General features: G+C 39.8%; 1 protein-coding gene and 1 long non-coding RNA gene across 4 annotated transcripts; one reads left to right on the forward strand and one right to left on the reverse strand.

Moving 5' to 3' along the window:
- The first annotated feature begins 1893 nt into the window (after positions 1 to 1893).
- On the forward strand, positions 1894 to 26666 carry ulk1b (unc-51 like autophagy activating kinase 1). 2 transcript variants are annotated; one of them, XM_085463504.1, is made up of 27 exons: positions 1894 to 2567; positions 4161 to 4253; positions 4591 to 4632; positions 7422 to 7454; positions 8885 to 8921; positions 10734 to 10907; positions 13338 to 13411; positions 13676 to 13777; positions 14986 to 15044; positions 15420 to 15502; positions 15667 to 15717; positions 15987 to 16078; positions 16391 to 16556; positions 16739 to 16793; positions 17007 to 17093; positions 18165 to 18296; positions 18429 to 18595; positions 19553 to 19812; positions 19949 to 20154; positions 20467 to 20588; positions 20726 to 20839; positions 21244 to 21428; positions 21866 to 22050; positions 22788 to 22906; positions 23073 to 23230; positions 23587 to 23722; positions 23954 to 26666. In XM_085463504.1, exons 1-27 carry the CDS (start codon positions 2478 to 2480, stop codon positions 24007 to 24009), a joined length of 3078 nt encoding a protein of 1025 aa, XP_085319630.1. In that variant the 5' UTR covers positions 1894 to 2477; the 3' UTR covers positions 24010 to 26666. The 2 variants fall into 2 exon arrangements, with proteins under 2 accessions (XP_085319630.1, XP_085319631.1); XM_085463505.1 differs by having other exon boundaries at positions 16742 to 16793.
- On the reverse strand, positions 16066 to 20492 carry LOC146705716 (uncharacterized). 2 transcript variants are annotated; one of them, XR_014921407.1, is made up of 6 exons: positions 20436 to 20492; positions 19917 to 20176; positions 19369 to 19818; positions 18421 to 18634; positions 18156 to 18298; positions 16066 to 16512 (listed from the first exon to the last, which is right to left on the reverse strand). It is a non-coding gene; the product is annotated as an uncharacterized LOC146705716 (long non-coding RNA). The 2 variants fall into 2 exon arrangements; XR_014921406.1 differs by having other exon boundaries at positions 18421 to 19818.
- Positions 26667 to 26671: the final 5 nt, after the last annotated feature.

The raw sequence follows: 26671 nt of genomic DNA on the forward strand, positions 1-26671 counted from the left end.
GACAGCTAAAGCCAAAGCACAGCAGCAAATCTACAACAGAAAAGAGCCAAAATGACTCTTGCTGTAATGCAGTGACCCAGTCAAAGTCCAGACCTCAATCTGATTAAAATTCTGTACTGGCATTAAGACAGCTGTGCATAAGCAAATGCCCACAAATCTCAATGAACCAAAGGAAAATTGTAAAGATGCGTGGGGCAAAATTCCTCCAGGGGAATATGAGAGTGTATTAAAGTCATATGTAAACAGTTGCTTCAAGTTATTGCAGCTAAAGTTGCTTTTACAAGCTACTGAAGCATGGGCCTGCATAGAGCCCTGTGAAAGCTGCCTTTTTCATATTACTTTAAAGTATTGGTCACCGTCCTTTGTGTCCTCTAGATCATTCTCTAGAAACCTCATATTTCATTTTGTACTTTTTGCATTTATTTCTTATGATTTCAATATTTTTTGGTCTTTTATTTGGCCTGAAGGCAAAATCACTGCTGAAAGGTATATACAGGTTTTAAAACAGTGTATGCTTCCATCCAGATAATGTCTTTTTCATGGAAGTCATTGCAAATTTCACCTTAGACGAAGTGTCATCTCACATTTGCCAAAAACATCTCAATGATCCCCAAGATTTTTGGGAAAATATTCTGTGCTCTTACAAGATAAAGGTTGAAGTATTTGAAGGTTTGAGTCCTGTTAGTGTTTTATAAACAGAACATCATACTAACAGTCACACATGGCGGTGGTAGTGTGAGGATCTGGAGCTCCGTTGCTGCTCCAGGACCTGGACAATTTGCTGTAATTGATGGAACCATGAATTCTGCTCTCTCTCAGTTCTTTGTCTCAATTTTTTTGCCCTGAAGCTCAAGAGGACTTGGGTAATGCAACAGGACAATGATACAAAAAACACCAGCAAGTCCACGTCTGAATGGCTCAGGAAAAACAATGGAAGGGTTTGGAGTGGTCAAGTAAAGGTCTGAAATCAAATTGAGATGCATGACCTTAAACAGGCCGTTCATGTTCAAAAACCCTCCAATGTGGTTGAATTCAAACAATTTTGCAAAGATGAGTGACACAAAATTTCTCCACAGCGATGTGAGCCCCTCGTCATCAGTTATTTTAAACACTTGATTGCAGGTGATGCTGCCAAGGGTGGCACAATCAGTTATTAAGTTTAGGGGGCATTTACTTTTTATTTTTATCTGAAAAATGTAAATGTTACACAGTTTCCATGGTATTGGAGGATTCTAGCTGCTCAACAGTCCTGGGTTATCATTGTCCAGTATTTAGCTTCATGCACTAAATATGTACCCTTCTATTACGAAGCCATGCTGTTGTAATGAATGCAGTATGTGCAGCATTCAGACGGATGCTGCATACGTCCCCTCGGCCTGTTTTTTTTTTTTTTTTTTTAATTTTTAAAAATATTTCAAAATGATTTAATTTTGGTCTTAAAACTTATAAAATTTCTCACTTTAAACATTGGACATGTTTCATCATGATCTAATGAAGAAAAAACATGGGTTTGTGATATTTGCAAATATTCGCATGCTCAATTTATTTCTATTTGGCACAGGATTCTAATGAAGACCATGGTTTAATAAAAAAATTTTTTTTAAAAAGACCTCATAACATTTTTTTTCTTTAAAGATTTTTGATTGCCATTTTTCCGTGTGAAATAACTAAGTAAACAAAGGCTTTAGTGGACCTGTCTTTCTCTCGTTTTCTGCTTCGGCCTATTTTTCCAGCGTACACATTAGCACGCATCCGCACATAATAGTTATCTGATGCATTGTTTTATACTGAGACGAAGCGTCTTCTTTTTCCAGTCTGATCTTGTTTAATAAAGTTAAAGCAAATCTACTCTTTCATTTTAGGGACGCTCCGTGACGTCAAACCCACAGCTTTAATCGCAATGCGCATGCGCTTTGTTTCAGAAGCTAGACTGCGTTCGACGGCACGAGCGATGTTGTGACTTCAGCGAGTCAGCTGCTAATTGCAGTGCATTAAGGGGGGTTAGCAATGGTCTCTGCTATTTAGACCTGTTTTTTTCTTTTGAGTTTAATACCGTGGCTCGTTTCGCCTGTACGGACGCTTAGGCGACAGAAGTCAGGACCTCCTGTATATAAACAAAACGCAGCGAGCTGCTTTTTAAGGTGGCACCACCGAGACAGCAGCTAGGAAAGTCGTTCGTTAAGTTAGCTAACTTCATGTTGGCCGCACTGTCAAAGATGGAGCTTGCTTCATGGCTTTGTCAGAAGTAACACGATTTAAATAAAAATAAAAACTTCAAAGCGTATCCGTGTTAACATGAGAGAAGAGGCCGGTTTGAAAGGTAGGCAGCCTATGGCAAAAGAAAGAGGGGCTGAACGTCGCTGCAGCTGGCCCCAGTTGACAGAGGAGAAAGGACTCTCTAACAAGAAGGGTGACCTGAGGTCTCCTGGTCATCTGTCCAGGTCTTAGTAGTGTAAAAGTAAAGACTTTGGCTCGACATGGAGACGGTGGGGAAATTTGAGTTCAGTCGGAAGGACCTGATAGGGCATGGCGCATTTGCTGTGGTCTTTAAAGGTAGACACCGAGAGGTGAGTATTACCCCTTTGCAAGTTTATAATACGTTTTATTGCTGCTATAAAGAAATCCGTTGTCTTTTTTTTTTAAGGCAGATTTGTTGCGCTGTTAAATGTAGGTCGCCATCTGGTGTAGTTGTTGTCATTGTACGCCCTTAAGAGGCCTAGTCTCACATACAGGATGTTCCTTGAAATAACAAAGCTGTATTAAAAAACGTTGAAATACCTTATTTAAATACTTGCGACACATTTTAGGAAAGCATGCCTGGTTATTGTGTGACTGCCTTTATTTTTGTGGCTGGCTTGTGGTGCAGATGTTGTGTGTCAGCGTCGCTAATGTAAATATAGGCCACCAGACACGTATTGTTTTCCTTAGAAAGCTCCACACTGAGGCCAAATAGACATGTTCAAACATGTACTACACCCAGAATGGATGGATATGAAATGGAAATGCTCCATCCTGAGACGTGTAATCCACTCAGGGGATCATGTGGGCCTGAAGCATCTATGTTGCTTCTTTACTACATTGGCAGACAGATGATAATTTCACCCCGTTAGAGCTCTTCGCTCTCTGCGGACTTGCTTGTATTTCCTAGGATATTTAAAAGTAGAATGGGAACCTTCAGTTTTCGGGCCATTCTTTTGTGGAACCAGCTTCCAGTTTGGATTCAGGAGACCGATACTAGCTCTACTTTTAAGACTAGGCTTAAAACTTTTCTTTTTGATAAAGCGTATAGTTAGGGCTGGATCAAGTGGACCTGAATCCTAAGATAAGCTAAAACTTTATTGATCCTGCAACAGGGAAATTTGTGCGTTACCACAGCTCAGGTACAGATAGCAGAAGAGCACAAAGTTATGCTGCTATATGACTAGGCTGCTGGGGGATTCCCATAATGCATTTAAATATCTGGTGTTAATATTTGGCTCTCTCAACAGCATGTCCTCCTCTCCTCACCCCAGCCGGATGCAGCACATGGCTGCCCCTCCCTGAGCCTGGTCCTTTTAGACCAGGAAGTTTCTTCCTGTTAAAGGGGAGTTTTTCCTTCCCACTGTTGCCAAATCTCTTGCTTATAGGGGATCATATGATTATTGGGGTTTTCTGTTTTCTTTGTGTTATTGTTTGGTCTTTACCTTACAATATAAAGAGACTTGAGGCAACTGTTGTTGTGATTTGGTGCTATATAAATAAAATTGAAGTGAACAGAATAATTTTCATCCGCTGTTTTCAGTGCATTTTACAATACGGTAGTGAACTGCCTTTAATTTTGCTGCAAGGTCAGAAAATCCACTGCCAAGGTCACTGCAGTGATTCATATGAAATATGGTGCATGGGAGTCTGCCTTAAAAAGAGGAGAAAACCCTTAGCAATCAGACTTTCTGGCTGTTTACACTCTCAGCAAGTCATTTCCTTGTAGGCCAACACTTCATGGTAGTCAACAAACAAATATACCATAGTGTGACACTTTACATTTCCTTTTACCAAACCATACATTTGACAGATGGCAGTGCAGTGAGACAAAGTGCAGACACTTTCTGACATTCGAGCACACCTCATTCTCTGCAGTGTTTTATTTCTTTCTTCAAATGACTTGAGTTTCTGTGCTCCAGAAACATGACTGGGAGGTGGCAGTAAAATGCATCAACAAGAAGAACCTAGCCAAATCTCAGACTCTGCTGGGGAAGGAGATCAAAATACTGAAGGTAAGTCAAGTTCAGAGAGAGACAAAAGAACACCCCCTGCCTAGTGTTCAACATCAGATTGATTGATGTATGTTTTCGTAGTTAAATCTGTCACCTGGCATCTGAACCTGTGGTAATATGGTATTCACAGCTGGCCACGTGCCAGATGTGTTAGTGAAATATGAGGAGTGGTTATCTCAGCACGATTGTCTTACTGAACGCAGAGTTTGTTATAGTGAAAATGAGTACTCAGAAGCTTCTCACAGACTACAAGAATGCCCTGACCTGAACAAGCATGTAAAAAGAAATGTGATGATGATAACGATATGTGACCTGAAGTATTTTGTCTTTTCTGTAGGAACTCAAGCATGAGAACATTGTTGCTTTACTGGACTTTCAGGTATGTAGCATCACATTCACAAGTGTCAAAATCACATGTTAAGGTTTCTCATTTTTCCCTGTTAGACAGCAGCTGAAAGCGGAGCAGATGGGCTGCTGGATGTGGCTTTTCCACATGACCCACTTGTGTCTCATGCTAGTTGCACAGTTATGGCTTACCTATTTGTTAAATGAGGCTTTCCAACATTTGTTTGTTTTAAAACTGTTTGTTTCTGCTCTGGCGACTCTGGTTTTTTGGCCCGTTGAACTTGGCCAACCCTTCCAGTGCTTAAATTCTCTCTGCTGCTACGTGGCCTGTTCTTGATGGCCTCCTTTTATTAAGTCTTTCTTTGAAGTGTAGCAATTTAAGTTGTGCGTGTAGGCAGAAACAAGTTGATCAGGGCACAGGCTACTGTGTTAATGCTTCTTTACCAGTTGTTCATGGTTAGAGAAGCAGATATCCTGGCTCACCATAATAAACAAAAGGTGTTGCATTTTTAATCAGAGTCCACACTCTCAGTGATGTCTCTGTGATGGCCGCACCTGCTAGTTAGTTTAGATATAATGTTCCTTACTTCCACACACAAACTCTTATCTGAACTCACCAGGTGTTTCTTCTGTCTTTGTAGTTCTTGATTAACAAACTGCCATCTGGTTTAAAAAAAAACATCAAACGTGCAAATTCTGCTAATTTCAAAGGCTGCGTTGTTCTTGCAGACTAACAGCAGGTAGCTGATGCTGTGTCATTGAAGAAACTGGTCTGGAACAAATCTCTTAAAAATGTTTGTAATTTTAAAAAGTTGCAAAGAAGTTTTGAAGGTTGTTTCATTGTGATCTGCTTATTTATTTTTAAATGAAATGTGAATCCTTGACTCTAAGAACTGAGATGAGATCCTCCTTCTCTGTTGTGTGAAGAGAAAATGAAAACTGTGCACATATTGAAAGTTTCATTAGCGGACTGAAGGTTTGAGCTATCATTCTCTGCCCATATCGGTTAAGCTTGACAGCTTGCTCATAATGGAAGAACAGTGTTGCATGCTATCATATGAGCTGCTTGCTGCTTACACACTAAAGCACTGAAATAATTAGCAACAATCATTTCTCTGGACATGCAGAACCTTAAAAAATACCCTGTTCTCTCTTTATCGTCCGTGCTGGCTGGGGATAGTTGGAGCTGGGCTCTAAGATTACAGGTTTGTTGTGGCACGACAGTGCTGATCTTCTTAGCTGGCAATCCATCCATCTATCTAATTAGGTCCTAAAGAAACTGACACCAAACCAAGCTCTGGAAACCAGCAATGAAAGGGACTGAAGATGGGTTTGCAAGTCAAATATTTGTGTATTGTAGGCTTTCAATTTTGAAGGGTTAGTGTTACTCATCTGGGTCCAGACCTTTGAATCTGTTTGCTGTACTCAGATCGACTGATCTGTCTTGATATTAAACCATTGTTTGACAGTTGAAAAAGTCAACTAGCCAGTCAGAGCCATGGCCACAAATAACACCATTGTCAAGATCTTCTCAAGCTGTACATCTAGTGACATATAGAAAAAGAAACCCTTTCACCTGCTGTCAGCGTACAACTGAATATTGGCTAAAGAATTCAGACTCATTCAAACAGGGTCAAGTTGGCAATCGCATGCAATCTGTTTCTGATAATAAAGCGATTCGTTGAAATTGAAGCTGAAGTTCACACGAAGTCCAACATGAGTCTCACAGATTTGAAAAAGAAATCTAGAAATTTTATTGAACTGCCAAATGACAACCTTGGTTTTATTTGGGAATATAATCAGTTGGCAATCAGCTGAGCCAAACCCCAAAGTCCAGTTTTCACTCGAGTGTGACTGAGTCATTATAACCCAGGACGTAGTTCAGATTTTTTTTTTTAATTGTAAGCTATTACAGTGCCATGGCAAACGGCAACAACACCAAACCTCTTATTTAACTATTTCATCGAATGTTATTTACCTAGCTTAGTGTTTCCCCACCGCCCCTAAACTCACTGGTTGCTTGTGTTTGGCCGTCCATCTTTAATAAAGCCAACGACAACTATTCAGAAAGCCTGACTCAGCTGAACTGTATAAAACAGTCTGGCCTCTGACTGCTGGCTTTAGTGAGATACTGAATCGAGGTCAGAGAGAGACTACAGTCGTCTGTTGCCATGAGATAAGAGAGGTTTTTTAAAATGGGCTTGACTACCCTTCACAAAGTTTTCCTTTTTTTAAAATAAGTTTTGGACTGTTTCCAAAGTGCACAATAGATGTTTGAGTTTCTGTGGTTCTAAGTTCTCAGTGTTGATTTTGCTTTTTAAGGATGCACTAATTGAATTTTTGGGTGGTATATAAAATCATTTGGCCAATAGCCAGTGCCTTTTTTTGTCTTTGTTTTGTTTGGTATTTATTTCCACTCGGATTCCTAATTTCTGATGGCAGACATACAATTCAAGTGGGGGGGTTTTTTTGTGTGTGTTTTTTTAATCCACGCCACCTCCATATTTATTGTGTAAGAAACAAAGAAAAAAAGAAAACGGGTGTTTCAGGGGTATCAGTTGGTTCTGCCTATACAGACCTGGTGTTTTAATCCTCCTCCCATTGTGCAACTTTTATAGACTTGTCGGTATCTGTATCTGGATTTTAGCCACTTATTTTCACTTTTCTGCAGCTGTTTAAGCTGCTTGATACTTCTAGTCTAAGTCACCTCGTTAGCTTGCTTTAACATGAGTGGTGTGTACAGGAACCATCTGTTCCTTCTGCTTTGTCTGCCGCTGGCGTGTGTATGTTTACCCCCACTCTTCTTATCTCCCTTCTCTTTAGGAAACTGCCAGCTCAGTGTACCTGGTAATGGAGGTAAGCTTGCTGGGATGTTTGGCTTTGTTTGCTCAGCGCTGTATTGTCTGAACTCTAACAGGGCTAAAATTAGCTGTCTCCTCTGGCATCTGCGGGGGGGTTAAATGGCTAACAGCCACTACTCTTTTTGCTGTGATTTGATGCTGTTGTCCTGATTATGAATTAGAGGGGGAAAGTCCATAAATGGAGGGAGTTGTGAGTTCTCAAATTGCTTTTGATGCTTTTGATGCTCATACTCTTGTTTTGTGCATTTTAAATAATTTCTTCAAGGGAACATGCCAGACTATGTTTTATCAATGTAAATTTTGTTTATAGTATTTGTCAAAGCGATTAAAAATTGCTTGCTATTTTTGTTAATGTATTTTGTAAAAATACATATACACTCACTAAACTTTTTATTAGGTACACCTTGCTAGTACCAGGTTCGATCTCTGACTTCTTTGACTTAAGAACTGGCTCAGATCTCGGTGGCATAGATTCAAGAGGGTTAGGTCTATATCGACTTGATATCATCACACAGATGCTGCTGATTTTTTGTGGATTCATGCTTTCATATTGTTTACACCAAATTCTGAACCTACCATCTGACTGTTGCAGCAGAAATCAAGACTCATCAGCTCCAGCAACATTTTTCCAGTTATCTGTTGTCCAATTTTGGTGACCTCCCCCTTTACTTGAAGTCCCAGTATCCTGTTTCTTAGCTGACCGGAGTGGCACCTACTGTGGTCTTCTGCTTCTGTAGTCCACTTTTTTTAAGGTTCGACATATGCATTCAGAGGTTTGCAGATGTCTTCTGCAAACCTTGGTTTTACCAAGTGGTCATTCTCCTGTGGCCTCAGGAAGGTATTTTACATGGAGAACTGCCGCTCGCTGAATATTTACTTTTTTGTGGATCACTCTCTGTGGTCAGATGATCAGGTGTACCTAACAAAGTGGCTAGTGAGTGTACACGACATTGACAGCCAGGCAGAAGAACTTTGGATTTCTTATCCTCATTTTAATCTTCTGCTGTCAAATGTGTTCTGTCATGTACTTTGCCATTAAAATAAAAATATACAATTGCTGTCTAGATCTATACCATAAGTCAAAAGCAGATTTCTTTATGCTGATCTGTGTGTCTGAGAGATTAAACTACTTGTGAGGCAGCATTTTACGGCCTCACCTGTCACAGCCCGTCCTTTTCTGGGTTCATTCATATTAATGCTGGGAATGGGAACAAGGGTATAAATCTGTAAACACATCACTCTTCGGCAAATCACTCCTCTGATCTCTGCTGCTTTCTAGTTGCTTCAGAGGCTGTGTGATCTCAGAGTCTTTTTCACTGTGGTTACACCTCAGTCCTCGGTGCTACCTGTGTTTTCTAATGCTATTCCTTTTCATCTCTCTCCCCCTCCCCTTCATTCCTGCCCTGTCACTATTTTTAACCACAGTACTGCAACGGCGGCGATCTCGCTGACTACTTACACTGTAAGTGCAACAGTTTATCTACTTATGCTCAATGTACTCAAAATGCTTCTTAATCCAAAAAATCAGTTAAATCAGGAATAAAATCTTTGCTCAAAAGTCTTTCTAGATCTAAAGCAGGCCCTGAATGCCCTTCTTTTATCTGAACACAACGATTATATCCGTTTCCTAGCAAGCGAGATGAAAACTGGACTTTTGGCATATTTTCATATGTATGTAAATGATGATATTTGGCATAGACATGTGTTCAGGAAAGAGCTTAAATTTCAGAAATAAGAGAACAGCAGAGCAACCATAGAACTAAAAAAATGGATTCTGCAATGATGGCCAAATCATCAATAGTCTTAATTATAACCTTAAATTAGTAAAAGCCTCCAGTAAAGCACTTTGTGACAAAACGTTTATGTTAAAGAATTTGTCAGAGTGATTTCTCAAAGGGAGGTGCTGGTTATGACAGTTATTTTTCTGTCACCTCCCAACACTCAGGTCACATCTTTGTTTTGTGAGACTTCAGGCTTTTGTGTTTAGCCCTGAAAGCAGCAGCAGCAGATTTGGCTTGTCACTAACAGATTTGGACCCAAACGTTTTAATAGTGTGTTACGTTCCCCTGAGGGGTCTAGGCGGGGAGAGGGAGGTAACAAAAAGTGACCAGGTCAGAAAAAGGAGTCAAGGAGGCAAAAGGGTTAAATTAAAGAATTTTATTAAAGATTCAATTTATACTAACTAAAAGAGACGGACAAGCCGCTATCACCATTTAAGAAAACAAACAAAACTCAGGCGTTGGTCAATAAAGTAAAACGTAAGCCAAAAAGAAAGAGCAGCTCACTAGCTGAAAACCACCAAAGACACAGCTCACTAGCTGCAAACACAACAACCACTCAGCTCACAAGCTGTAACCCCACTACTGGCACTCTGGCCCAGAGCTCACCTTTCCCTGGGCTTAAATCTCCTTGATTACTGACGAGAGTCAGCTGCACAAAAGGGAAAGGTGGCACCTCAGGCACAAGAGGTAGTGGGACACGCCCACACAGGCACCTTCAGGAGAGAGGCCCTGCTAGGGCCGTAACAAGTGCCTAAAGAATATTCAGACCAGAGACACCTCTCTGCATTGTTCTTCTGTCTTTTAATAAACACAGTACAGTGTTTGATCATATACTTAGAGCCACCTTGTGCTCACTTTTGAGTCAGAATGGTAGAAAACTGGGAATTTCTCAGCACTACAGATTTTCCCAGCTTCGTCGTATCCTCACCAAACTTCTCTGGGCTTCAAATAGCCAGGACCATCAATCCATTTGTGATATCCGTCAAACTTCCTGTAATTTTGCACCCAGACTCTAAATAGAAATCCCATCCTATTCTATTAATAGCCAGCATGATTGAAAAATGGGTTTGGATCCTCTCCCCATTGTAATAAATGACCTAGACTGCTTCCAGCTCAAGGCGAATACAGCATGTCTTTAAAAGTCTGCTGGAAGGGATGTGGACATGGAGCAATTGTAGACAAGGAAGTGTCCATAACGCAATACTGTATCATTTTGAGCTGGAGACACAAAAGAGGACATGACAGTTGGGTGATATTAGAGAACCCAGGAATAAACACACGCTGCAGATAATTTAGGAAATGTATTAAAATGATCTGTTGCATAAAATCATTGTATTCCAACTATAAACTAAGAGAGATTCATTCAGTTCGTGATAGGTTTACCGATATCATCATGTTGTGTCCTCATTAAGAAAATTCTACTTGCATCGTAACCTGTAGGATTCACATCAAAGTTAGTGATTAATTGATATTTGCTTTGTCTTTTCCTTCAGCTAAGGGCACACTGAGTGAGGACACTATTCGGGTTTTCCTGCAGCAGATTGCAGGAGCCATGAGGGTCCTACAATCCAAAGGAATAATTCACAGGGACCTCAAGCCACAGAACATCCTGCTTTCTTACCCACCAGGATGCAAGTCACACTCCAACAACACCTGCATCAAGATTGGTAGGTTTGGTTATGTGAGAGTCTTTAAGGCGATTATACATACTGTTTGTTTTTGTTTTTTTAAGCATTTCAACACACTTTAGGAGACTTTAAGATTTTTTTAAGCTCTGTAGTATCTGTTGATTAATATGCCAAACAAGAATACATTTTTTTAAAGTGATGGCAAAACATTTAAAATATAAAACTTGTGGGATTTAAAGCAGCAGAACAATTTACAGGAGCAAAAAAATAATTCAATCTCAAAAGCTCCTTATGGAAATTCCTACAACATAATCAACTTTTTTTTATAGACAGTTTTATTGCAATGGGATCTCATAATGATTTCCCTGAGGTAATTGATTACCCGAAGCTCAGAAGGCTAAACTTGTTTGAAGAAATTGATTACATATAGAATTTCACATTTTACCTCTGCAGTGTTGCTATTGTTCTTCTGAGAGTGCACGCTGTTTAAAAATGCCGCAAAGCAAAGACGCTTTCTACAACTACAAGATGCACTTGTGTCATCCAGTTTAAAATTGATTGATGTGGTAGAAGATGATATTGGTGCAACAGAAAGTAATCAATAAGTGTCTGGCTATTGGTGACTCTATTCTTAAAAACATGAAACTAGAAACCCCAGTGGACACAGTCAGAAGTATTCCAGGTGCCAGAGCAGGCGACATTGAAGTAAATTTGAAATTCCTGGCTAAGGCTATGGAGCAGGTGTGTAACTTTACCAAAATAATGTCATACTCTGTAGTTTTCTCTGATCCCATACCCAGTCGGACCAAGCGTGACATGTTTAGCTGTATGTCACTAATTGCTGGCTGTCCGAGTGGCGTCCAGCATGTGAGCTTCATAAATAAATGGAAAACTTTCTGGGAAAAACATGGTCTTGTCAGGAGATACAGCAGTGGACACCAGCCGTTTAAAGTCTTCTCCCACAGAGGTTGATTATTTTGTTAAGTGTTACAGCTTCACTGTATACATCGCTCAAGGCAACAGATCAGAGATGCTGGTATAATTCACAATGTGCCTTAAAAGGAAATGACTTAAAAAAAGAAGAAGAAATGGTGTTTCATTCATTTAAAGTCTCCTTGTTTTTTTTTTTATTTTCACCTTCTTTTCTCTTTCCCATCACCCCAACCAGTCGTGGCATATGCCTGCCCCTCTGTGAGCCAGAGTTCTTCCCGTTAAAAGGACATTTTTCCTTCCCACTGTCGCCAAATGCTTGCTCATGGGAAGCTGTCTGATCGTTTGGGTGGGGCTCTAATATTGTAAGGCCTTTACCTTACAATATGAAGTGCCTTGATGTTATATAAATAAAACTAAATTGCATTAAATTGAATAATTATGAAGTATCTTTCCCAAGTGAGTGAGAGCGAGTGTGTTCAGCTGTTTGGAAGCTCTACTAGTCCCTTAGCCTATTAATTTTTTCCCCTCTAGAGACTGAATGCATAGCAAAGCCACCGCAATCTCAAACAAGCTGACTACACACGCACACGCTGTACCTACACAAGGTTTTTTCGCAAGCGGTTTGTTGATTCGTTTAAGAGGCTGAGTGCATTTTAGACATTTAAGAGTTTTTGTTTATAAAATGTACTGTATATACGGATTACAAAATTATGACTTAATACTACAAACAAGCAAAGAAACACTTAAATGATCACACGAGGCTAGCTCCAAAAGTGAGTCAGGGCCCCATCTTGAAACGGTGTCTGGTATTAGGAGCTCATCTGACTAAAGGCAAAGTTTCTGTTGCCTTTAGCCAGATTTTTATTAACACCTCTGCACTGGGTCATCATTGTGTGATGACCCAGTGCAGAGGTGTTAAAGATAAGGCCCAAGGGCCAGAACTGGCCTGCAAAAAGCCAAATGTGATTTGCTTTGACTGCTAAGATGGAGAAATTTACGTCAGTTTTAAAGCCTTACTGACAAAAATAAGTCTCCTGACAAACCGCAACAAAGCATTTAAATAATGCATAAGCAATCAAATGTACGACGCTGAGGTGTTCTCTCATTGTATTATATTAAATAACAAAAACTTGTATAGGAATACAGTATTAGGCTATGTTTGTTCAATGCATCTAAAAAAATAAAATCAACAAGCCAGTGTGCTACATTGATCTTCTGTGGTTAAGAAGTGTTTTAATTACGTCATAATTCAAAGTAAACTCCAGTGTGATGATACTAAATTTCCATGAGCTTAACTAAATCATAAGCTCGCCAAGACTCGCCCATTATCGCTCAAGTATTGCATATTCTTTCGTTTGTTTTGCTAGTCTGTTTTTCCATTTTTCTCTTATTTAAATGATTTTTTTTGCCACAATGTAAATATTATGAAGGTACACCTGGATTCCTTTCTGGCACCAAATATTTACTCATCCTCCTCTTTTCCCTTTTTTTCTGTATCCCCGCCGTTCCTTCCCTTCTGGACGTTTATGTCCACAGCGGACTTTGGCTTTGCAAGGTACCTTCAGAACAACATGATGGCAGCCACGCTCTGTGGATCCCCTATGTACATGGTAAGCACAATTTGGGTAATTTTTACTGATGAAATGGAAATAACTGTTTAAATGTGAATAAATGTTTCAGTTGGCAGATTCAAATATGGTGATTTTAGCTGTTTGAGATTGTTGCAGTCCTATTCATTCATTTATTTGTTACATTTTTAACTAAATGCGATTTGTAAAACAATACAGGGATGAATATAATATCAATTTAATAATCAATTGTCCCTCAAAGTTTTAAAATTGATCTCACCTCCCCTTTTTAATTTTTCTCACCAGGCTCCTGAAGTAATTATGTCCCAAAACTATGATGCCAAGGCTGACTTGTGGAGTATAGGAACAATAGTGTTTCAGTGCCTGACTGGAAAAGCTCCTTTTCAGGTAAAATAAAAGTTTACAATATCCAGAATGATTCTTGGCCAAGCCAGGGGGGGGAGGCAGGCAGGCACGTTTATTTTTATTTTTTATTTTTTTCCCCTTTCCAGAATTCTGAGAAAAAAGTCAGAATTCTGACTTTAATCTCAGAATTTTGAGAAACGAATTCTGTAAAAAAAAAAAAAAAAAAGAGTCGGAATGCTGAATTCTGACTTTTTTTTCCTCAGAGTTCTGGAAAAGAAGATGTGCCCACTTTTTTTTTTTTTTTTTTTTTTTTTTCCCCCTCCGGTGGCCCAGATCCTCTTCCGTAACAAACTTGAACTTGAAGTCAATCCAGTATTTGGTGTGTCCACTCTGCGCCTTTAAGAGAGCTCCAGTTTTAGGCTTTTCTAAACTGTTATGTTGGGGCTTATCATCTATTTCAAGACCTTCAGATAATCTTTTTGCTGGAGATTGTTATTTAGGACTGCATGTTTTGGACCACTGACATGTTGAACTTTGAACTTTAAGACTGAAACCAGGCACATGCATCCCTGATGTGATAGGATATGGATAAAAACCTCAAATCAAAAGTGCCTGAAACATTGGAATATCAGCTCATTGTGAGGATGTCATAACTAGCACACAGATTAGAAAATATTTTTGCTTTTGTCATTTGCTCCAAATCTGTGGGCATTCTTGCACTAGCAGTACAGACTGCACACCAGCAGGGACAAAACAACAACTCCAGCATTGTGACTTCTTTATTCTCTTTGTCTTTGGCAGCTACAGTCATGCACTGCTTCTCTACTGAATTCCTTATAACTGCTCTAACATCACACATTAAAAAAAAAAAAAAATTCTCCCTTTTGTTTTTCCTCAGCCTGTATCGGGCTAAATGTAGATTAAAGATGCCAAATGTGGACGTTGACAATGGTGTTAAAATGAAGCGTAATATAGCAAAACCTGTTAAGTGTTGTTCCTCAACTGATCCAAAAGCATTTTTAAATTACCTGCTGTGTTTTCCTTGTTCTCTGATATGTGTACATAAAAGTTGTTACTCAAGTAAATGGAGTGTGTTGTTTGCAGTGCAGTGACAAAACCTGATATAATAAAAATGTATACAGCAATGCACTAGAATAGTGTAATCGTATAATTACTCTGTGTGTATATGCATACTCTTACAGTCTTTCTTATGTTTTTCCAATATATCTGTGACTTTTTGCCATCTTCAGGCCAGCAGTCCCCAAGATCTCCGGCTGTTCTATGAAAAAAACAAGAATCTCAGCCCCAAGTAAGAAATTATGTTGAAATGACGATATGTTTTTTAAAAAAAAATGATTTCGTAGTTTTCTGCATTTATTTTAAAGGTATTTCTTAGAATATAAGTATTGTTTGGATGTTTAGTGCAGAACCAATCTGAAAGGTGTGGCTTATTAAGATGCCATATTGTAGGTCAGCTTATCAAAGACCTGGAAAAAAGCCATAAATCATTCATTTATTCTTGTTTGCTAATACACATAAATTGCCTCAGAAATGTCTTAATCTAGAAAATCTATAAAGAGTTGAAGTGTAGGAGTTGAAGGTGGAGTTTTGCTGTATGTAGAGTTGTGACCTTTTAATCATTTGCATGAAGCAAAGACTGATTGTTGTTGTATTTGTTTTACAGCATTCCCAGAGAGACTTCAAGCCACCTGAGGCAGCTGCTGCTGGGTCTGCTGCAGCGCAACCACAAAGACCGCATGGACTTTGGTCAGAAAATGTTTAACGTTCATTCATACTCGACATATTTCACTCGTGCAAGTTTGGATCAAACTTTGCTTATGCAAAAGATGTTGTTACAGTTTCTTAGTTTGTTGCATGCAGAGGAAAACTGTGAACTTCCTCTCATTAATTATATTTATTCTCCCTGGTAGATGACTTTTTTTGTCATCCTTTCCTGGAGGCTAGCTCATCTGTGAAAAAGAGTAAGTAAGAATAAACAGCATTACTTCCTTAGTTAGGTCTAATATAGATACAAATACAAAATATGTTCCATTTGCTTCAATAGAAAATATAACCCTAAAAATAAAACAAGGTGACTGAAGCAATGTTTACAGGATGAGATCTGATAGTCAGGCCAGTCACGTAAAGATAGAACGGGTGTTATAACACCTGGAAGTCCTGTGGACTTTAATTCTGAACACACAAAGTTTCTTTTTTCAGAAACTAACAACTGTGTTGAATTTCATTTCAGCAACTCCTACTGTGACCATGACTTGTTTGCCCAGCTCTGCATCAGCCAGCTCTTGTAGCAGCTCTTCCACGTCTCACCTCGCCTCACCACCGGTTTGTGTTTGTTATTTCTTATATTTCCTCCAGCATTTCCCCCAGAGGGGATGAGCACGAACACCAAAAGATCCCCAAAGAAGCCAAAAACTTTTTTAAATTTATCATTTTTTTTATGTGCACTAATTTCCCAAAGCGGCGACCTCTGGAGGAAAACAGAGATTTTTGTATTTACTTTTTTTTTGATGAGTGTAAAGTTTTATTTGCATTCATAGAAGCAACAACTTTCTCACCTTTCCCTTCTCTGATGACTAATTTATACGTTCCTCCTCTGTGTTTAATATGCCACCTTCTGTCTCCCTGTCTCTGTAGCAGTCGCTTGCTGAGATTCAGCAGTTGCGAGCCAAAGCTCTGGCCTCTCCCACCCAGGAGGCCACTGGTTTTCTCCTTAAGGACTCGTCTGGAGGTGGCGGCAGCAGCAAGAACTCATCCTCCTGTGACACAGATGACTTTGTGATAGTGCCTGCTCACTTCACCAGTAAGAAAACTTTTCTTTTTCATCGAGTCCCTGCATAAACATTACATGGAGCTCTTCAGTAGACTTGAATTCATCTTGTAGCCTTTTTTCTTTCCATAGACTGACATTTATATTGCATTTCTCAAGCTGAAGCGCTGTGCTATGAGGCTGTTCAAGTTTATAACAGTTTTGTTTTTGTTCAGCAGGTGAGCTGACAAGTGAGAGTAAAGTGCTGCAGGACAGCCTAATGAACAGCGGGTGAGAAGCAAAAGCTAGTTATTCATTAATATCCAGCACAGCGGCTGATATGTTAATTAAATGCACTTCTTTGGCACTGTTACAGAATCGGGCTTATAGAGGAAGATAAATTATGTTAGTAATCACACTTATATTAGCTGTGAAAGTGTACGCCCTCTAAACTGTTCATGAATAACATTGTGATGGTTTTATTCTCTTCTCCACTTTAATTAGCTCTCTTTTAGCATCAGCTGGTCTGTGTAACCAAGCCAAAACACCGCCGCACTCGCCTTCCTACAGTGGATCACCAAGTCCTGTCAGGTAACTGCACACAGCCAAATTTTTTCTTATGGTGGTAAATGTGGGGGAGTTAATTAGGTGATCTCCTGATGAATTTGCAAGTTTGCTCACCTACAATGATATTAACAGTCTCAAATTTTTATTGTAGTTTAATTTTAAAGGAGGGACAAAAATTCAAAAAACACATTATTAAAAAAAGGTTTAAGTGTATTTGTGTGTCACTGAATGGAATAAGAAAAACTTGACTTGATGGAGAAACCCTTGTTGGCAAGCACAGCGGCAAGAGGTTTCTTGCAGTTGGTCAGCAGGTTTGAAACCATCAACTTTGGCCCACTCCTCTTTACAGAAATTCTCTAAATCCTCCAGGTTGCTTGGCAACTCGAAGCTTCAGCTCTATCCACAGATTTTTCTAAAGGACTGAGGTCTGGTCTGGGCCACTCCATCACCTAACCCTCTGGAGTCTAGGGTTGAATCGGCTGTTTTTGACCACCTTTGATTTTACCTTTATATTTTTCTTTTAAAAACTGTTTACCATCCTTTGTTTGGTTTCAATGTTTTTAGCACAACCTCACGTCTGGCTTCACAGTAATTTCTGCGATATATCCGAATAGTTAGACTAATAGCTGAAACTACTTTCAAAATTAGAGACTGTGTATTTCTTTGTAAGTGAACAAATTCAACAAAATATCAAGTAATTATTTCCCCTATTGTATAGTTACATGGTGCAAGAAAGAAGCAGCTGGTAAAGTAATTTGGATTCAACTAAAGCACCGAAGGTTCATGCACCAAATTTTCTTCACTATAAACTGTCAGGTTTTTAATTAAGTCAGTTTTATTAGTTTAACAAGCTTAATTGTCCTAGTGTTTATCTCTCTATTACATACACAGTTACTCCACAACTGTCATCTTAATCTTTTGTTTTGTGATGTTAGTCGATGTGTCGTTTGTACGTAAACATTGTGCAAATTAATAAGTCACATCTGCTTCCTCTGGAAAGTGTTAACTACGCATGTGTGTACAAAAGCACACGGACTGTCTCCTCTCTTATCTAACTGTTCCCTTGGCACCCTCGGTTATTCTCACTGTTGTCAGGCCCAGCGAGTTCTCGGGAAGTAGCTATGGAAACCATGGTCAGTCATTGCCTATTCCAGTCCCCACTCAGGTCCAGAATTACCAGCGTATGGAGCAAAACCTCCATTCTACCAAACAGGATGGTTCGCCACGGTCTGCATCAAGAAACACACACACACACACATTTATAAATGTATAAACTCCACTGTTGCAAAACTAAATTTACAGGTTAGCTTTTAAACTTCTTGATGGAAGTGCAGTGACTCATAAGACTCACTTCATTAGGCTGTCAACACCAGTGCGCCGCTGCAGCAGTGGAAGCTTGTTGGGCTGTGCTAGGACTGGACCTTCACCACCATATGGGCAGGGGGCTGTCACCACCATCACCACCACCACCACCACCCGCAGGTTCTCCCTGGGAGGTGCCAGAACTTTGCAGCTCTCTCCTCAAGGTAACTTGAAGGCCATGCTTCACTTGCTTCTGCATCAACCTGGCTTAAAAATATGGAAGCTGTAGAGTGATAGAGTGCAAGCTTGGAGCTAACTGGTTGGTGCCAAACTCCAGTGACGATATTTGAAAGGTATTAAAACTACACCAGCCGGTCTTTTGTCTGTTTGTAACCATATTATAAATTATAGATATTAGTTATAAGCAGATCAGGGAAAGTTTGTTTTGGTGCAAATGATTTCTAGAGGAGCAAAAACTGTTAAGGAAATCTGAAAAGTGAGATTATTTCTCTCTTTGTTTGTTTTTTAAAGCTCAGTTGTACTTAATACTGTCATTTATAACTTGTGTATATATAAATCTACTTCTGTCATTTATATAGCAGAAATTATCTGAGTTGTTTAAGCTTTTGATGCACGATGACTTGCTGAGATTTTTCTTTGTTTTTGAGTATTTATAAATTGAATATGTGGGGCTTCTAAGCAGACAAAGACATTTTAAGGCATAAACTGGGGCTGTGTGAACATGCGATGAGGAGTTTTCTAACCTTTAACTGGAGGTTAAATTAAAATCCACTAACAAAAAGACCAAGCAGAGCAAATGATGATAAATTATTGAATAGTTTAACCTCTAAAATTATTATTGATTTCCAGTGGTTGGCATGAAAACTGAACTGCAGACAGAGGTGAAATACAGTGTGGTGGTGTTCTTCCTCTTGGGTTAGTGTGGTCAGAAGTTTTAAAAGTTATTGCTTGAGAAAATGAAACCGCCATCACATACTTTTCTCACCAGCTGCTTTCAAGTCCTCCTCGCACAGAACCTTCTCTTCCCAGACATGTATGCTGTCGGGGGAGTTAGACAGGACATGTCCATCTTTGCTAGCTTTGTTGTTTTCTAGGCCTGTCTGACACTTCATGTTGCATTGCCACCTGCTGTCTAGCAGTCCTTCTGTCCCACTTTGCAGCTCTGCAGCACACTGAACCCAGGCTGAATTCTCAGCAGCAACCACAGAGGGCAGGACTTGGCACAAGGCTCCACAGTGCCCCCTGTCTGTTGGACTGTGCCACTGGTGGTGGCAGGCAAAAAATCCGAAAGCAGCACTCGGACCCTCTGGGTACTCCCTCAGCCGGACTCATGGCTGTCCGCCCCTTACACTCTTCTCCCAGACTGAGTGAGCTGATGCAGCGTAATCCTCTCCCCACTATTCTGGGCTCCCCCTCCAGGGTAGGTCTGTGTTTTGTGTGTCAAACAGAGAGAAAAATTGTTTTTTTCTTTATGTACGCAAGACAAGACAAAACCACCAACTGGTTTAACCCAACCTTTCTAACCTTTTTCTTCGCCATGTTTCCTCTTCGCCCAGACCATCCCACCATTTGAATTCCCCAAGACTCCGAGTTCTCCAAACCTGGTGACCTTCCTGACACAGCAGGGTATGGTCATAGGCTCTCCTTGCAGCAGGACTGCCCCAGCAGAGCTCAGAGACCTGGTACACCAAGCACCCACACCGGTCACCCATTCTCCTCATTGCATCCACAGATGGAATGATGATACCAAGAGCTTTGGAAGGTCGTGTTTTGTTTCTGCTGTTCTTTGTTTTATGTTCCCCGATGATGCAATCCACAAAGAACCAGGGTACACAGAGAAGCTTGTGTCATGTAAAATTAGTTTAAAACAGGCAATGAAAAGCACACATTGCTGAGTTAAAATCTTTCTCTACCTTTTCTTTATTCTTTGGACTTTTTATTATATAGTGTACTGTTTTATTATCCAAATATGATGTAAAATTATATTACAGACTATGTAGATAGATATGGCTAATTAATAAAATGAAGGAAATGAATAAACACCTTGTCTCTGTGTCATGTTTCTTTGAAGCAGGTCTCAAAGTGCCGGTGGTCTGTCCGACGTGCTGCTGATGGCTGCGTTTGGACCCGGTGGACCTGCAGGTGACCGAGGCAGCACAGAGAACCTGACCTCTGAAAAAGCCATAGATATAACAGGTAGACATGACTGTTGCATGAACGAAAAAACACACATTGTTCTGCAGTTTAACCACTGACGCATGTAAAGGTTTGGAACTGATAGTGATTCATAGGGAGAAAAATGTCAAATTTGTTCCCTCCTTCTGTTTCTCAAGGATCCCCGGGTGGCGGGGGAGGCTCTGGCAGCCCAGCACAGGTGGTTTTCACTGTAGGATCTCCACCTAGTGGCAGCACTCCACCCTTTACCTCCAGACAGAGAAAATACTCAGGTATTGTGCATGAAAACATGTCGACAGAGCTGAATACAAGTAATTCATCTCCAAATCGCATCTGCAGCACGATGGCAGTATTACAATGATTCACAGTCGGGCAGTACAGAGCTGAGTTTTTCATTTTAAGTAACGTGGAAATTAAATGTTCTGGTTAGCATAAGAGTAGGTGTGTATATGTGTGTGTATGTATGTGTGTGTGTGTATATATATATATATATATATATATATATATATATATATGTATGTGTGTGTATGTATGTATGTATATATGTGTGTGTGTGTGTGTGTGTGTGTGTGTATTTATGAACAATCAGGAAACATGAAAGCCAGCTGCACTGATGAAAAATGATTGCCTCGGGCATTGAGTGTAACATTTCTGCCGTCTCTTTCCCTGACTGCAGGCTCATTCACTTCAGGCAGCCCTGCAGGCTCCTTAACCAGCCGTCACCCTCTGACAGGCACCTGTTTGGATGGCTTTGAGGCTTCTTCCAGTCCTCGTTACAGTTTCCCCGATCCCATCACAGCCAACATGGGTGGTCGCGTCACCTTCGAGGCTCCCGAGCTGCCCGAAGAGACGCTGATGGAGGTGAGATGCCAGATTCCTCTGGAAAGTAATGAGGATGGAGTCTTCTGTGTTCAGAGCTTGTGTGTAGCAGTGACTTTTCCTGTTCTTGTGTACATCAGTCAGGGTGATCTTGAACTAAAGAATACTCAGTATCCCTTTAAAGAGTGTTGGCCATAAGGAAGGATGGAAAACATTGTCAATGAGGTTTTTGGGGGGGTTTTTTCTTTCTTTTTTTTTCCTTTTAGTTCACGACACTGTAGAAAAATAATTTAAGGTAAAAGCTGAAATGGATTTATGGAAAGCACTGAATGACCTGTCTCTTTTTAAATCCTGGGCTTTTTTCACCCATGGAGATTGAATGCAAAACCTCATTCTGGTGTCCACCGTTTAAAATTCTGTCATTATACCCTCCCCTCCCTTTCTCTGCCTGTCTTTCTTCCGTGCCTGTCGGAGTTCAGCAGGAGCATACAGACACTGTGCAAAGGCTGCGGTTCACATTGGATTTTGCTCTGTGTCTAATGGAGGTGGCTGCTGCCCGTGGTGCTACAGTGACAGGGGAGCAGGGGGACTTTTCTCATCTCTCTCTCCTTCAGCAGCAGAGCCTGGTAGCAGATCAGATAAGCTCGCTGAGCCGAGAGTGGAGGTAAGGCCGTATCTGCTGTGGCTGTGCCTCTTTGTTGGATGAATTGATACCTTGGCGATTTCCTGGCTTTACGCCGCGTTTGGTGATAAGCCTCTGGGGTCTTGGACATTTTTATTAAATTGTATTGGTGCCTCAGAGACTTACTATGGAAAAAAGAAATTGGAATACATTTAATTATTTTTTATTTTTGTTGCTGTAATGTTAATGTAATTGTAAGCTTATATGCTTGAATGCATCTTTGCTGTAGGACAAAAACTAAAGTAAAAGCAGCGGGTTGTAGTGAAGGAGTCATCATGTAGGTCATTTTGTGTTTTTATGCACCGGGACTTTTTTTGTTGTGTACTTCAGCTTGAAATGAAGAATATTTGCATTTTGCCCAGAGAGTGCTGGGAGCAAATAGAAAAGAGAAAACTGCCCAAGTGCCTGCTGCTCAGGACACCATGGCAAAAGTAAAAAGCCTGAGGCACTCTCATTTGTAGAGGATGAGATTTTTGGCATTCTCAAGTTTTTTTTGTTTTTTTTTTTCTTGGGAAGACTTTAATCTGAAGTGTAAATGTAGTTGTTGCGTTTGATGGTTTTTGACTGCCTCTAGTGAATTTTCTGATGCTGAATATTTCTTAAACAGAAACCTGTGATTCAGATTTTTATCCTACAAGTATCGATTGTGTTTAATGTGTCATTTGTCCTTTTAGAATTGAGTTTAACTTAAAGTACTTTACGTGTGATTGCCTCCTCAGTCATGCAGAACAGCTGGTTCTCTACCTTAAAACTGCAGAACTCTTGTCCAATGCCTTACACACAGCAATGGAGCAAGTTAAACAGGGCAAGCTTTACCCATCTGCTACTGTCAAACAAGGTATGAGCCTTTTCATTTTTTCAGTGGCAGTCTTAAAAACATAAAATTGCCATGTGCAGGATATATATATATATATATATATATATATATATATATAAAAATAATTATGATTCATGTATTTAGTTGTTTGTTTGTTTTTTTGTTTTTAATTTCTCTCCATATACAGTTGTGAGAAAACTAAATGAGCTGTACAAGTCCAGCGTGGCATCCTGCCGCTCACTCAACAGCCGTCTGGAGCATTTCTTTACCCGGAAGCATCGCCTAATGGACCAAATCACCTCCATCACAGCAGAACGGCTGCTGTTCAGCCACACTGTGCAGATGGTAAACCGAAAGAAAAGTCGGATAATTGAGAAATAGAGGAGAACATAGGGGGAAATTGAACAAAGAATCTTTAGATCTAAAAGTATCTTTATCAAGGTGCTTTTTTGGCTCACCAGGGTTGAGTAGGCAACCCATATGCCGTAATATTATTGTAGAGGCCTGGGTTTGAATCCGGCTTGTCTTGTCTTTCCCCTACTTTCTCTCCCAGCTTTCCGGTCAGCTCTTAACTGTTCTGCCTCATTAAAAGCTTAACAGCCCCCCCCCCTTTTGTGTGGTTAGCATTTGACATATTATTTAATATAATATTTTACTCAAAACAAGATCAAACCTTTGACCTGAGCACTCTGTCCTCTCAGGTTCAGGCTGCTGCACTGGATGAGATGTTCCACCAGGGGGAAGCATCAGTCCTGCGCTACCACAAAGCTCTCTTACTGATGGAGGGCCTGTCTCTGCTGCTCACTGGACAGGATGACATCATCAGTGTTAGCAAATGTAAGTATCACCGTATCACAGTAACAGAAAATGCCTCCACTCAGCATCAGCAGCTAAGAACCACCATTTAATTCAGGAATGTTCCTTGAGCTAATACTCTCATTGGTGGGAATCTGTGCAGATAAATTCAAAGTGTTTCATCGGTCCTGTGGTAATAAAGTCAAGTATGATAGGCTGCTTTATCATGACTTGTGCTTTTTTTTTCTCTTTCCCTTTGCTTTGTGTCTGCAGGTAAAGAGTGCATTGAACGGCGCCTCACAGCTTTGCAGGCAGGGCTCTGTATATGATAGCCCTGCACTATTTTGGGGAATGTGGAAAGTATGACAGTCGTTTGCGCCCCGCACATTACTAACCAAATTTCCACACGCCTCTCATGGTTCTCCAAACACGTGTTGGACGTAAAGAGGATTTTGCTTCCGGCTCTGAAAATGCCAAGAAGACTCCCCTCACTTCAAGTATCGCATTCAGGAGCAATTATTTCCAAGTATTCACATTAGCCACATATGGTACTTATCTAAACGCATAGCTTTTGAAGATCAACAGATATCCTTGCTATGACCTTGCAGTGCGGGACTATAGACAAAATGGTCACACAGGATCACAAACTGGAGGGGAAGTGCTGTGGACATGTGCTGATTTAAAAAAAAAAAAAAAAAAAAAAAAAGTTGGATTGTCCGACTATCATCCTCATCAAATCTACATCTGTTTTATACCCCTTGTTTGCTTTCCTGTGTTGTTTGTGTTCTTTTTTTTTTAAGCTTTTTTTTTTCCTCTTTTGGGGTTTATGTAATTATTTTCTTGCTGACAGGAAGTGTACAGTATGCGGCATTACTACAACTGGTGACCAGAAGTGCACACGCACTGTTTCAAAACCGTTGCCAAAATAACTTCTTTTTTTTTCTTTTTTTCTTTCAAAGTTTTGTTTTTTGTGTATGTGTGTTTGCTTTAGATTAACTTTAGGTAACTAAACTGCTATATAGAAGAAGAAAAAACTATCTGACACTTTAATGATTCTATACTTGCTTAATATCAAAGACCATGCCTTTTTGCTTGCAACGTGCGGTGTCGAAGGGATTAATTTGATTAGTTTTCTAAAAGGTGGCTGGTATTAAGGCAGAGAATGGGTCCAGAAAACACTCGTTACCCAGCGCTAAAGCGTGGGTATAGCTTTTAATTCAGAAGGGGCTGAACGTGGTCTCTTAGCATCTTTGATCACAATCATGTTTAAAATGCTGCAATAACCTGGACTATATTCTTCAGGTATACAGAAGCTTAGGTGCTGCTGGGGCTGGTTATGCCTTCACATGAATTCCACTTTTTTTTTTCTGTCTTTTAATCTTTTATCTGTCAACTCATTTAGCAAGTATAATCAAATCTGAATGTAGGGGCTGTCTGGAGAGAAACAGCATAAATATTAGACTGAATGTTAGATATTTAACATTTAGGCTGATCTTGGGGCTGAAGTCTGAATGTTTTTGCACTGTTAAAGTACTGTACAGAAAGACCGTGAGTGGAATATGGTAAATGTGTCCAGTTTTTGTAGATACTTTGACTTGTTTATGACAGGAGATCTGCTTATATACGTTTTTAATGCAGTTTTAGTTGTAATACATTTACTGTCAAAATGTAATGTTAGATGTGGGAGTGTTGACAAAGAGATGATATAAGCTATGAGAGAGTTCTATTTGAAGAAAATGGAAAAGAGATTTCTTTACACTGAAAACAAAAAAAAAATGCATTGATTGTGTTTGTGCTTTATTTTATTGTAGTGGGTTTTTTTTACCTTTTGTTTGACTTCTGAAAAGTGACATGTTGAAGTGCTAAGATTTGTGTGGGGTTTTTTTTTTTTTATTTGTTTTTTTACATTGAGCTTTTTGACATTCATCCCAACAACCTAAAATGCTGTCCAGCTGAAAAATCTCCTTCAGCTGCTTTAAAAACAAAAGTTTTTAAAGAAGAGTTTGTTTGCATGCTTTGGTTTTGTGAAGCAGTGCTGTTTGTGGTGCAGCGGATGAAGCTGTGACAGCTCCGTAACATGGGAAATATTTTAATTTTGACTCCAACTGAATGCGTGGATGTGGTTAGCTAAAAGTAAAATACCACTTTGAGGAATAAAAAGTGGCACATCTAGGACCTGTAGTACTTTCTTTCCCCTAACGTGTAATTTCTCGAGCTTTTACAAGTTAATGAAGGTGGGGTTGTGTGGTCACGTCTGAAGACCGTTTACAGTGACGCCTGTCAGCAGAAAAGAATGGAGGAGAGATTCATCAACATATCCTTTGTGTGCATTTTCTTTGTTGCCCTTTGTCAAGTTTCTGTGAAATGCAGATTTTGCTCTACATGTATGCAGATGTTTAAGTGTACATTCCACAAATCAAATCATCTACGGGCTCCCTGTCTCTGCACTTGCTGCTCTGTTCAGATCCCTCGTAATTTAAAAACAAAAACAAAACCTCAAGCATGTGTCACTTTTTACTGTCCCATACAATCATAAAGATGTTTGTCTCCAGTAGGACTCAAAAGCACCATGAAGACGACGGGTGCAAAACTCGAGATGCCTAAGAGAGTGCAAGTGAAGAGTAATTTTTACTTTGGTGCACTCGATCAGGAAACCTGTCACTTATTTGGTTAATTTGTTTTGTATGTTTGCTAAACAACGTACCCAAATGATTTCTTTTTAAACTTTTACGTTACTAATTCTGTAAAACTTGTAAATATTGTAATTTAAGTTATTGTTGTTGGCATGGAGAGAACAGCACCATACCACCTATACATTCCCAAAGACAAGGCCTTCAGCTCAGTCATCCACATTGTCTGTTTAATGTTGCAAAAGCATTTAAATGTTGTCATATCCATAACAGACACTAGCTCAGTGTCCCTGTGTGTGTGATGTAATATTTACTGTTTGGAAGCTACATCATGAATAAAGTGAAAGGAAAGATCATTAAC

This window comes from Copadichromis virginalis, linkage group LG7 (assembly GCF_057382275.1).
Source record: "Copadichromis virginalis isolate Kocher_CV1m ecotype Utaka linkage group LG7, C_Virginalis_male_GT1.1, whole genome shotgun sequence".
NCBI classification, from domain to species: domain Eukaryota; kingdom Metazoa; phylum Chordata; class Actinopteri; order Cichliformes; family Cichlidae; genus Copadichromis; species Copadichromis virginalis.

Excerpts from the sequence above, each read along its gene's own strand:
- ulk1b (XM_085463504.1), top strand. The coding sequence starts at position 2,478 with ATGGAGACGGTGGGGAAATTTGAGTTCAGTCGGAAGGACCTGATAGGG. Across the intron at positions 15,045-15,419 it reads AACAAGAATCTCAGCCCCAA|CATTCCCAGAGAGACTTCAA; the intron begins GTAAGAAATTAT and ends TTTGTTTTACAG. Across the intron at positions 16,557-16,738 it reads AGTGCCTGCTCACTTCACCA|CAGGTGAGCTGACAAGTGAG; the intron begins GTAAGAAAACTT and ends GTTTTTGTTCAG.